This window comes from Clinocottus analis, unplaced genomic scaffold, assembly GCF_023055335.1.
Source record: "Clinocottus analis isolate CAN_PGR_092001 unplaced genomic scaffold, fCliAna1.0.p SCAF_18, whole genome shotgun sequence".
In the NCBI taxonomy this organism is placed as follows: domain Eukaryota; kingdom Metazoa; phylum Chordata; class Actinopteri; order Perciformes; family Cottidae; genus Clinocottus; species Clinocottus analis.
In genome coordinates, this window is record NW_027175909.1 from 16,241,464 (window position 1) to 16,254,778 (window position 13,315).

Genomic DNA, 13,315 nt, shown 5'->3' on the forward strand with positions numbered 1-13,315 from the left:
GTTTAGATTAATATATTTTATCAAGTGTAAAAAAAAGTTTAGAAGTTTTTCTTTCTAAAAACGTATATATTTATTTTCCTTGGTCAGAGCGACAGGTTGACGTCAGAGCGACGCCCCCCCCGTCAGAGCGACAGGTTGACGTCAGAGCGACGCCCCCCCGTCAGAGCGACAGGTTGACGTCAGAGCGACAGGTTGACGTCAGAGCGACGCCCCCCCCCGTCAGAGCGACAGGTTGACGTCGCTCTTCGTCCGGCCGCTGCTGAGGCTGTGGATCATGGCGATCATGGACGAGTGCTTGCTCAGCTCGTCCTCCTTCTGCTTCAGCTTCACCTCCAGCTGGCTCTTCTGCAGCTCCAGAGACGACGCCTAGCAACAGGAAACGCATCATCATCACCATCATCATGATTTAAAGTTGAACTAAAAGGTCGTTTCGGAGAGTTTTCCCGACCTAGACGCCGTTAATTTGATGAATTTATGGCATCAAATAACAAATAAAAGATAAAAATATGAGCCCTAACTAGTTGGGAATGAGGTGTAGATGAGTCTGTGTCTGGACACCGACGCTCTTCCCTTCCTCCTCCTCTTCCTCCTCACCTTGATGCTAGCGTCCTTCCTGGCCTGCTCCGTCTTGTTCAGCTCCTTCCTTAAAACGTCGCCCGTCTCCTCTAGATCTCTCCTCTCTTGATCTTTCTCCTGCAGTTTCTCCTCCTCGGCCCGCAGGGCGACACGCAGGCCTGCAGGGGGCGAAGCAGAGCACTTATTGAGTAACAATGAGACACTACCACCTCCGTTCACAAGGGGGCGCCACAGGGCTCCTCGTAGTGACGTTAACAACGTCTCTGGCTGGACGTCGACTTCACACTAACCAGCGATGTCGCCGTTCTTCTGCTGCAGATCTGAACGGAGGGATCGGACCTCCTCCTCTCTCTCCTGCAATGACGACGCCGTCCTGAGGGAGACACACACTTTAAAACATGCATGTGTGTGTGCAACAGACGCGCATGTGTGTGCATGTGTGTGTGCATTACTTGTCGTGCTGCAGCTGCAGCGCCTCGTGGTTCTTCCTCAGAGCGTCGCTCTGCTTGGTGAGCGAGACGTGAGACGCCTGAAGCTCTTTCAGCAGCTGCTCGCTGTCATTGAACCTGCAGAGGAAATACACCAGTTACACACACACACATGCAATAAATACATATAAATTCCAACATATATATATATTTATTTATTTAAATATATATATATATATAAATAAATATAATATTGATCCCTGAATCCTCATCTGGAGGATCCCTCCTGCCTCTGACCTGTTGAGCAAGGCGTTGTAGGCTCCCTTGAGGCTCTGGTGCTGCTCAGAGTCCAGCTGCAGGCGGCCGTTGTGCCGCACCAGCTGCTCGATGTCGGCCCTGGCGAGCTCTGCCTCCAGCGCCTGGCCGCCCAGCTCGGCCTGCAGATCCTCGCGGCGCCGCTCGGCCTCCTTCAGCAGGCCGCTCAGCTTACAGGCCTGCCGCCACGCAGAGGGTTCACTGCTGATGCTGCTCAGCGCCAGACACTGTGTGTGTGTGTGTGTGTGTGTGTGTGTGTGTTACCTCGGCTTCAGCTTGAGCTCGTTCGAAGACGTACTGCGTGATGAGCCGGTCGGCCTGAGAGAGCGCCAGAGCCTTCGCCTCCAGCAGGTCCTGCAGTCGACTCTCCTTCGACTGACGAGACACAAACGACCCAAAAAGAAATAAAACTTGACGACCCGGAAATGTCCCGAATATCCATGAAGACTTTTCAGGAGAGAGAAGTCCCTTTGAACAAACTCACCGCAAACGCAGCGAGCTTCTGCTCGTAAACGTCGATCTGAAACACGTGTGAGTCCTTCACGTGTTCCTGCAGCTACACAACAAAGAGTGACAGCGGTGAACACACACACAGTCAACACACAAACAGTCAACACACACACAGACAGACAAGCACCTCGAAGCCGTTCTGCATCCTGTCCACCAGACTGTGGACGCTCCTGCTGGAACCACTGGAACAGTCCAGGATGCTGGAGGGCGGGACTTCCTGCACGGCAACGCGCTTGACTGACAGCTCGGGCTCTCTCTGGCGGTAGGCGTTGTTGGCGGCCAAACTTTCTCCCAAACTTGAGGGAGACATTGGTCCATTAATCACCAACAGGATCATGTTCACAGCGTGCGTCAAGACATTCAGTCCTTACGGCCTTTGCACAAACCTCGTGAAGAAAGAAGTGGACGAGTATTAAATGTTTGAGAAAGTAAAACTAAAAGGTTGTTCACTCACACCAGGGAGGGGAAGTCTGGGAGGGGCGTGGCCTCCATCAACAGAGACAGACCGGTCTGCACGCGCTCCCTGTGCTGGGACGTCAACGCCAGAGAGAGGGGGGTCACGACCCTCTGGTCCTGGGACAGGAAGACAGAGAGACAATCAGAGAGAGAGGGGGAGAGAGAGGGAGAGAGAGAGGGAGAGAAAGAGCGAGACATTACCTGTAACACCCTGTAGAAGCTGGTCTCCATATCCTTCACCTGTTGTCTCAGTTTACTCATCAGCTCCAGAGTCTTCAGCAGAGCGTCTGCACACAGCTGACTGAAACACACACACGCAGCTGACTGAAACACACACACACGCAGCTGACTGAAACACACACACGCAGCTGACTGAAACACACACACGCAGCTGACTGAAACACACACACGCAGCTGACTGAAACACACACACACGCAGCTGACTGAAACACACACACGCAGCTGACTGAAACACACACAGCTGACTGAAACACACACACACCTTCACCTGTCTGAGCCGGAGAAGAGTTTGAAGGCTTCGCTGAATATTTTTAATTAAAAATCATGTTTTATTGATGAACAATAAGAAATGTGACTTTACAAGGACTTGTTATCCTTCCTGTAGTCTCATTTGTGCAAACTATCAACACAATAGTCTGTAAACGTGTGTAAATATTGATTATTGATCTGATCAGAACTCACCTGAGGTCGTTGTCCGAGCCGGACGGGTGGCAGCAGGACATGAGGGCCTCGACCTGCGAGAGGCAGAGCGGAGCGCTCACCTGTCCGGACACCAGGGACCTGGTGGAGTCCTCCGTGCATAGGAGTGGAGGAGTCAAGGCTTCACAAGCAAACACGCATAAACAACAACAACAACAACAACAACAACACATCAAAAACATGCACGAATCAGCCGGTGGAGGATATCGAGCAGCAGGCTGGTGACGTGGGCGATGCGGTGGCAGAGCTTCCTCAGGTGAGCGTCTCCCTGGGTGGGGTCGAGTCCCCTCAGCAGCTCCAGCAGGACGGGGAGCAACACCTCCACGAAGCTCAGCACGCTCTCGGACACACACTCGGCTCCCAGCGCCTCCTGGACCGGCACGGGTGACAGGAGGAGGGGGGGGACATTTTACGGTTTGTGTTACAGGTTAAGAGTAAATGAAGATGACACACTGGAAAAAAATTTAAATGTTTCAGGTCCGCCTATAAAATTGTTTCGATTCCTCTCATCAGTTTCCCGCCGTACCTCCAGCAGCTCGCTCAGCAGCTGCAGCGCCTGCAGCGAGCAGGACTCGGCGCCCTCCACAGGCGAGCTCAGCCACTGCAGCAGGGCGAGCCCGGACTCGGCCTTGCGCCCGTCGTCCGCTCCTCCCCCGCGCCTGCGGCCCGCCGCTCCGAGCTTGAGTCCCGCCACCGGTCTGAAGACGACCTCGCAGAGCAACGGACGCAGACCAGAGACGCTGCACATGGCCAGGAGGAGCTCCAGCACCTGCAGACAGAGAAGAGGAGGAAACAACCAACCAATCAATCAATGAAGGAAATACGCATCAATTGACATTTTTACATTATCATATTTTTGTAAGAGCAACATAAAGAATGTCTCATGTTCTTCATTATCATCTAGTTCCAGTTTGAGGTCATTTACACTGTTTAAAATGTTTGAATGCAGCAGTTAAACTTTTCCATTAAGAAGAAATATAGTATTTTTTTATATACTTATACGCATGTGAGTGGGCGTGTCTTATTGAAAATATGATTTGATGCGACCTGAAACATGTCAACCACCGAGCATAACTGACCTATTTTGCACATCTGTGATGTGTTGACTGTCTATTTGTGCGGTGGGAAAGGTGCATAAAGATACACGGCATGAAACAATGTGTGAGCACCTTCGCTGCAGAGTCAGGGTCTTTTGATTGGAGGACTCCCAAAATTTTTGAAACGCACGCCGAAAGGTGTTGATACCTGGAAACGGAAAAGTGGTTTTAATTCAGGTTAACGGCGGTTAAACGCTCTCAGTGTGTGTGTGTTTCTGTGTGTGTGTGTGTGTGTGTGTGTGTGTGTGTGTGTACTTGGCGAGGTATTCTGCTATCTTCGGGTTCTTCAACAAGTCAACCAAAAGGTCAACCGAGTATTTTCGCGTCTGCGTGCCGTCGCCGTTCACAATGATGTTGAACACGAGCTGGAAAGTCTGGTGGATGTTCTTTGCATCAAAGAGCTGGAGGACACACACACACACACACACACATACACACACAATTTATGTTAACTATTCAACAACCAAATAACAAGATATATTGTGATATATATATATATATATATATATATGTATATATATATATATATATATATATATATATATATATATATATATACACACACATACATACAGTATATATTTATAAAGTTATAAAGATAAAATAAAGATGCACAGTATATTTCATTTACCTTCTCTCCAACCTTCTCGTTCAGCGTGAGGCTGGCCAGGATGGACAGCGTAAACACCACCACGGTCAGACTGTTGTGAGCCAGGAATTCGATCAGGGTTCTGTAGAAAGGCTTCACGTGGTCCTGCAGGAACACACACACACACACACACACACACACAAACACACACACACACACACACACACACACACACACACACACACACACACACACACACACACACACACACACACACCAAAGCTTCTTTGTCATAAAAAGTCATATTATGAGATAAAAAGTCACAATAAGTGTGCTTTAGTGACGCTGGCTTTTTTAAATAATAATTTCGACTTCATAATCTCATAATTATGACAATGATTACTTCTTTTTATGTTGTGGAAACAGGCTTCCATACTAAATAGTACATTTAATTTATCTGACGCTTTTCTCCAAAGCAACGTACATTTTTTTTGAGTATCTCACTCAAGGGCACAGACATGGACTCGAACAACCGATCCTCTGATTGAAAAGACGGACATGCTAACCCCTGAGCTAAAGCATCCCGTGTACGTTTCTGCTTCCCAGTCAGACTCACCAGAGTCTTGATGTGGCGCTGCACGGAGTGGTTGTCCCGACACAGGTTGACCATGAGGCCGAGGCACGGCACGATGATGTCGTCGTTGCGAGACTGGCTGTGACGAGACACAGAGAGACGCGGTTAGGGGAGCGACAAAGAGACAAGACACCGGCCCGCGGCTTTACTACGTCAAACAGGGAGCTGTGGTTCTTACATGGTGGTCATGAGGAAAGCGACGAGCTCGTGGATGTAGTTGGTAGACTGGAAGACGCGAGTGTTGTAAGTCAGCCTCTGCAGCAGCTGCAAACACTGAGCGGCACACACGAGACAGCGTTACAATACATGATCCATGGATATAGATGCCTGTATGTATACCAGCTTATATTTTGAGCTTTTTTCTTTTAAAAGCATATTTATTATTTCAAACTCAGCGTAAATGAACGTCATGTATTGACACATATTCATTGATGACATCATCCGAGCAGAGGCATTGGGACGATAGCGGTGGAGGGCAGGACTTACCTGTAGGACCAGTGGCTCCTCCGGTGTGGCGCTGTGACAGTGGACGACAGACGCCAGCGTGCTGGTGAGGTTGTACCTGCTGTTCAGGATCTCCAGAGCGTCATCATCACAGGCTGGAGGCAGAGTAAGAGCGTACGTACATCAAGGTAATGTGTAGGTACTGACGCTGTATGTATTTAATCTAGTCTTCCCTTGTACTTTCCTGGTCCTCGCTAAACTGCAGACATTATAAGGATCACACATGTTTACCCTTAAAGTGGAGACACAACACTTTTTATAAATCTGCTGATGTTATGATGTATAGTAACATGTGACCTTTAACCCAGCGGCAAAGAGATGTGAGACCCTGTGTGAAAAGGGGTTTATGTACGTTAATGTTTGTGTGAAAGGGGGTTTATGTATGCACCGCATACCGAGCTGCGCCAGCAGGGAGAGGATGGAGCTTGTCAGGGTGGGGTTGGTATTGGGGTTTCCAGTCAGTTCCACCAGCGCCCTCACACACTCACGGGGCATGACCTGACCCGAGGACAGCAGCTTGTCACATTTGAGGCTTGAAACCTCCTGCAAACACACACAAATGACACATCAGGATCACACTTTAACAGGTGGTTGTCCTTTAAAGCTTACAAGAACAACTTTTTAAAGCTACAACAAACCTACCAGTGAATGATTTGTGTCAATATTATTGGGTTATTATTATTAATGACTTAGCATCTCATAAGTATGACATACTATCTCATGATTTTGACTTGGTATCTCGTCTTATAGTTATACCCTTCATGGTCCCACCATGAAGAGTCAAAGGTCAAATGTCACAGTAATGGACGTCTCACCACCAGCAGCTTCTGAAGCTGCGCCCCTTTCTGCGCCGTCCTGCCGTCTCTGTACTGCTGGACAGCCAGCAGCAGGGACTTGAGACACGTGGTCATGTCCATCACCTGTGAGATTATACAGATGAGACAACACGGAGAACAACTGTAGCTGTTAGCTGACCGACGTCCGTCTTGACGCTAACAAGTGCCACAGTTTCATAACAGCAAGTTAAACAACATTTAAACGTGGATTAAACGTTCTTGCCCGGTGCTTATTTACTTTAAGTGGTTAGGGTGAATATTCATAGTGATGTTTTTTGTGTGGAAGGCTACCTGTGGTGCTTATTCTTCCCCGTGAAACAACAACAACAACCGGCTTTCTTCGGCACTTCTTCCCGCTTCCCGCTTCAAACGGGTAGGAACGTACCATGTGAGAGAAAAGGTGAAGGGGTGGTAACGCTGCAGCTATAAAAGCTTATATTCATTCGTGTACAATATAAATTAATTTAACGTGCGACTAAAGTTATTGTACTTTTGAATGTAACAACATTCTTGATTTAAATGTAAGATTTCTCAGATAAGTTAAGCGAACTAAAAAATACATTACCCCCTTTTCCTGTCTTTGCGAGGCCATGCGAGTCACGTGACATAGGTGGGCGGAGCATAACCAGCCATATAATACGAATAAAAATATATAATACAATTATATAATATAATAAAATGTGTTTCTACAACCAATTACGATAAAGAAAAATATGACAAAATAATAAAATATAATATAATAAAAATTAGGTCTACTATCAGTAAATATTAAATATATTCAAAAAATACAATATTGTATCAGCATATGTATATATATATATATATATATATATATATATATATATATATATATATATATATATATATATATATATATATATATATATATATATATATATATATATATATATATGTTTGGCATTTTGCATCAGAGAGCAGGGTATGCTCAAAGATTCTCACATTTTATCAGATTAAGATCACACACAGATCACACACATTATATGACACGTTCCGCATTCTGTCTGCACACATGTTTTAAAAAAATGTGCTGTAGATGTTCAGCAACTTCATAATCCGTGTATGGAAACTACTGTGGTTTGACCACATTGTGTTGTTTTGCTTCTCACGGGTCTTTGTCCTTTTTGTCTGCACTTCTTTGGTCAGAAACTGCACACAAACAGACACACACTAAACATGCATGTGCAAATCTGCAATAAATCTAAATGGTGATGTTCTTTATCTAAAGGAATGAAAGTAAAGCCTTATTAAAAAAATAAATATGAAGCGTCTCGTGGGCACGTCGGTGTGTGACAGCCGACACAGGAAGTGTGCGGATGATGATGTCCCTAAATACAGAAGTCGTTTGCTTGAGTCCAGTCTTTTAACATCATTCTGCAAAGCGAGGAAACGATTCAGCTTTATATTATTCACATTTTAATCCCACATAAAAGCGTCAGGGAAGCACAGAAGATGAGAAAACTAATATTTACACATAGCAAATACATAGAAATACACTTTTACTGTACAAAACAACTGATTAAAACATACACATCACAGCAGACGTCCACATGTTCGTGGCTTCATAACACAGGTTTAGTTCACATGGATGTTTTTCTTTCTGTTTCTTTACGTTTACATTTTCTTTACAAATTCAGTTTCGGTTTGGCAACATGATCTGATTATGTGTGACGATTTTATCATTAAACTGCCAAATTGATCAAATAAATCTCTTATTAAACACCTAAAAAAACATGTCTGCATATTTGAAAGGTTATATCACATTAAATATTGTCCTTATGCTTTTTGAAAAAGCATCACTGCATATCCAACGTTCATGCTTTTGGTTTTAAAGCATCATGTGTTGTCTCTTTAAGAGAAGTATTTGTTTGTAATGTTAAATAATCCAACATGATACAAACACAGCTATAGTCCGAGGGAGTCTGTGAATATTTAGTTTTCGCCTCTCATCGCGGGTATGAAGCTAAATGTCAGAGACGTTCAGGGCGGCAGGACTTCCACATATTCGGAGGACTCTGGAACATCTGGGGGAACATGGAGAAAAGGTCAAATATTCCACAGGACGCCGCAAGAAGGAAGACATGGAGGTTAAAGTGTGCCACGCACTCTGGTAGTCCGGCTCGTCCTCGGATGAAGGCGTCTGCTTCTCCGGAGGCTCCTGGGGCTTGATCAACATGGCCGTCTTTCTTTTGACGGAGTGCCGCAGGTGCATGACCAGGCCCTGGTTCTTCTTCTTATAGTGGCGGATCAGATCGTCCAGAGTCTTAAAAAACATCTCCTCCGTACCTCCTGCTGTCTGAAGGAACAACAGCAGCTCATGAGTGAAGAAAAAAATATTAATAATTGAAATGGAAGGGTAAATATGACAAATAAATTTGGATCAAAATGTTGAATTTTGCGTAAAATCTAAAACTCTGAAGGCCTGAAAAACATTATTCACTTCCATTTCCTGTGGAAACAGACGTGTGCAGCCGTCCACACATCTGGAAACTACAAATATATTTTAAATCAGCGTTTGTGCAGAGCTGATTAATGCTGTGAGTGGAAACAGTGTCATGAAAACATGCCAACGTGGGCAGTTTGTGTTTAATCACACGTCACACGAGCTTCCTGTGACAAGCTAATAGCGGCTGGGTTTCCATATGGGGGGGGTTGGGGAGAATGTTCCTTCCCCTTTACTGATCAATACCTTGTTATGAACAAAGCAAAGTACCTGTTGGATTATTAGGATCTTCAAATGTTGTCCTCCTCCCTAATTAGCTGCATATATAAATATATAATCCAAACAATACAAAAATCATGATGATAAAACTGAAAGATTATGTTTGACTCAGCTGACGGTGATCACACGTGTAGAGACCAGATGATTATAGAACACATGAGTGATGCTCATATTCATATAATTGGCTGTTTGTTCAACTTCTTCTTTTAACATTTATATTCTTTCTACTAGTTTTAAAAGCAGAGACACTTGTCTGGGTTTCGTTGTGTTTTGTGGTTTTTCTGTGAGCAGAGCTGCTGCTGCCTGTGAGGACACTGATGGCACACCTACAGTTATACTATATATATATATATATATATATATATATATATATATATATATATATATATGCTTACATATCACTACTTTTAGGCCGGTTTAACAATAAAGACCTAGGGCTGGATATCAATATCGGTGAATCTACCGTTCCTTAAATTAGAGAATATATATATATATATATATATATATATATATATATATAGTCCCCCAACGTGTGTGTTGCAGCCTCTCCAATGTGAGAATTTTCTTATTTTCTTTTGTTTTTAAACTGAATAATTTTTGTTTTTTGACAAAACAGGACATTTAAAGACGTCACAGGGGATTTTTAAAAATCTTCTAAATACATGTTAAAAGAAAAGTTTTGCCTAAATAACATTATATTTAAAGTTAGAAATATCTGATAACTGAGTAGCTGAAGAACGTCGAAAAAAACAACAACTTTCAATTACATAAATCTAATTAACTTTCCATGCAAAGGAGGGACATTGAATCTAAATGGCCCTTAATGCTTTTGTAAAGTTTGCATGTGTTTGTGTGTGTGTGTGTGTGTGTGTTTACCAGAAGAGTATAGTGCCCGCTGTGTGTCAGCAGCAATCTGTACGTGTACACCACCCTCTGTTTACTGCAAAGATAAACAAAATGCATATACATGACGTGCAGCATTTAAAATTATTAATAAATTATATTAATGAAAGGAATTCAGTCGTCGATGGAACAACATGCCCCAGAAAACTAAACATGATACTGATGAAGTCACATGACTTGAAGACAAAAAGACCTGAAGGAAGGACTTTTTTCTAAGAAATGGACAATGATACGATATGAAGCAGGTGCAGAGGGAACAAAACAAGAAGTTAATATAATAAGAAGTGAAACTGACCAATACAGAGAAAAGCTACTTCAGAGAACTGAGAGTACTTTGTAAACACGCTCAAGAGTACTCATTAACTAAGGTAAAAAAATGCTCAATAAACACGCTCAAGAGTACTCAATAAACAGAGTAAACAGTACTACTACACTGAACAATACTCACTCAACACAGTAAACAGTACTAGTACACTGAGCAGTACTCACTAAACACACAGACACATGGCTCCCTGGAAGGTCTCGCTGTCTCGGATCAGATACGCTCCGTCCTTGTTCTTCTTCCCCAGCAGAGCCTCACACTCCGTCTTGGAGATAGAGCCGTGGTAACACACCGGCAGAGCTGCTGCCATGGTGAGGGGAGACGTCCACCACGAACACACACACACACACACACACACACACGTCTCAAAGCGGCTTCATGTATAATAACTGTTCACTCCCAGTAGTATCCAACACAGGGGCCATAAAGGTCCAGATTGGTGCTGATGGTTGATGCTCTGCAGCCGCTAACCAGGTTAAAGCAAGAGAAAGGTCACACACACACACACACACACACACACACACACACACACACACACACACACACACGAAAACCACGAAAGTGGTCTAAGAGCAGTTAGTCACAGGAAGTGGAATTGTGGTGCGTGTGTGTGTGTGTGTGTGTGTGTGTGTGTGTGTGTGTGTGTGTGTGAGTGAGAGAGAGAAATATATCAGTAATAGCATTAAATAATAGCAGCAGCATTATTTTTGTTCTTGTACAGGTTGAACTCAATCATACTGTTGTGACACCACGAATCATAACTTTATTTATGTATGAACTTTGAAAACAGAGTTTACAAAAGTGCTTTTATATTTTGGAGGTTTCTTTTTTCAATGCCTTTTGATATTATGATTGTTTATAACGATAAGTTGGTAATAACGCAATATAAGTATGTTTTATAATTCATTTTAAACAATACACTTTTTTTAAATAAATATGGTAATTACAAGTTTTTTTCAGAATTTTATCATTTTATAATTATTTATTTTATATTTAAATCAATATTCTTCTAATGTGCGATGGTTGCGTGTGCGTGTGAATGCTTTGTCAATAAAGATTTGAGAAGGAAAAAAAAGGTTGCTCGGCAACGTGAAGCGGAATCCGACAGGCGAAACGGACCGACAACCCGACCGGCTAAAGCTAAAAACAATGATTTACATATATAAATGGATTATTAACGGAGGGCCATGTTCCTCGGTAACAGAGTCGGAGTCCGTGCGGATGAATTCGCCGAAGAAGAAGTTGAACACAACCGGAAGGGTTAGTTAAAAAAAGGTTAAGCGAGCGTTCCTTCGTTAGCGTCGCTGACTGATGACGTGTAAGCCGCCTCGCGCACTAGATGACGTAAAGTGGAGCGGCGCCGTGCTGAAGGTCCTCTGGGCTGCGCTGACGGTTCATCCTCTTCACCTTCCCGCTCACAGCCTGGATGTGTGTGCTTTTAATTGTGTTGGTCGCCATCTTTAATTAAACTAAGACGTTTAACCGCATACAGCCATTTTAAATGTTTTATTTTGACCAATCACAGCCCTTTATTTTAAATAAAACATACTCGGATCATCAGTCTCACGCTTGCAGTAATCGACACGGTCATGTGACCCGTGAATCAGAGCATCCGGACACATGTTGCTGGTTCCATAATCTCTCGCTGTTATTTGCCAGGTCATGTGACTTGAGGAGCGCACTTAAAGCTCTAAGCTCTACCCGGCCTTGATTTAACGTGTGACCTGACGATGACCATTTACCTCAAAACTCACCTGCCAATTACTGTTTAATCCTGGTGTGTAGAGACACACACACACACACACACACACACACACACACACACACACACACACACACACACACACACACACACACACCCCAACGCGAATATAGCAACTCTGCTAACTCCTGCAGTATTTAAGTGTCTCTATCCTAAAATAATTAATATCAGTTGAAGTGACACTATATATTACTATATGTATGACATCTTCACTTCTTCAACATGCGAGACACACCTTTATGATAGAGAACTGAAGCCGTTATCTTCCACCAGACACCAGACATTCACAACAACAGTGATTTGAGGTCTGGTTTACAGCCTCCATCCGTTAGTTTGTTAGTGTTACTTTGTCACTTTGGTGGTTTTAAAGATGTAGTTGGATCCACTGAAGTCAATAAATCAACCAACCGCCGTTTTCCACAGGAAAACACTGACAGTAGATAATATGTGTATCTGGTTTGTTTGCTCTCCTTCCCTCCTTGCCTCCTTTTCTCATTTCCTCCTTCCCTTCTCTCCTTCTCTTCTTCCCTCCTTCCCTCCTTCTCTCCTTCTCTCCTTTAGTAAACACTACATTCTACCTATTTTTCTGTCCAATTGAGCTCCCGATTGGTCGGTTTCCAGCGGGCCCGAGGCTCGGTGGCTCGATGCTTCTGAAGCGTTTATGGATGTTAAATTACACGAGGGGTTCGGTGAGTACAGGGCAGCGAGGGCTGGGCTGTGCGGTCGCCGCCAGAGGAGCTATTAATATCCATAACCGCTGGTTTCACGTACAGAAAGTCCACCAATCAGAGAGCTGGGATCCGGGCCACCCAGCAGGTTCTCCTTTGATGCTCTTTAGGCGAAGGTTCTCTTCTAGAACCGTAAAAGCAGAACATGCTAAACACCAAGAAACTAGACATGTAAACACATATTCTCTCTTCCAA

General features: G+C 44.0%; 2 protein-coding genes across 3 annotated transcripts; both read right to left on the bottom strand.

Moving 5' to 3' along the window:
• Positions 1-45: 45 nt before the first annotated feature.
• Positions 46-7,246, bottom strand: cip2a (cellular inhibitor of PP2A). Of its 2 annotated transcripts, XR_011077784.1 has the most exons (24): positions 7,231-7,246; positions 6,957-7,028; positions 6,645-6,749; positions 6,225-6,372; positions 5,812-5,924; positions 5,504-5,598; positions 5,308-5,404; positions 4,734-4,856; positions 4,358-4,503; positions 4,175-4,250; positions 3,532-3,774; positions 3,213-3,375; positions 2,988-3,111; positions 2,487-2,586; positions 2,284-2,402; positions 1,957-2,125; positions 1,804-1,875; positions 1,584-1,694; positions 1,302-1,498; positions 1,029-1,142; positions 867-949; positions 595-734; positions 159-366; positions 46-100 (listed from the first exon to the last, which is right to left on the bottom strand). XR_011077784.1 is itself a non-coding variant. In XM_068581845.1 (23 exons), the coding sequence occupies exons 3-23, from the start codon at positions 6,744-6,746 to the stop codon at positions 220-222; spliced, it is 2,682 nt and encodes an 893-aa protein (XP_068437946.1). In that variant the 5' UTR covers positions 6,747-6,749; positions 6,957-7,028; positions 7,231-7,246; the 3' UTR covers positions 46-219. The 2 variants fall into 2 exon arrangements, 1 of the variants encoding a protein (XP_068437946.1); XM_068581845.1 differs by having other exon boundaries at positions 46-366.
• A 1,385-nt stretch (positions 7,247-8,631) lies between these two features.
• On the bottom strand, positions 8,632-10,946 carry si:ch73-264p11.1 (uncharacterized protein LOC100000923 homolog). Its single transcript, XM_068582235.1, has 4 exons — positions 10,798-10,946; positions 10,282-10,345; positions 8,790-8,979; positions 8,632-8,707 (listed from the first exon to the last, which is right to left on the bottom strand). Exons 1-4 carry the CDS (start codon positions 10,938-10,940, stop codon positions 8,664-8,666), a joined length of 441 nt encoding a protein of 146 aa, XP_068438336.1. The 5' UTR covers positions 10,941-10,946; the 3' UTR covers positions 8,632-8,663.
• Between the last annotated feature and the right edge of the window lie 2,369 nt (positions 10,947-13,315).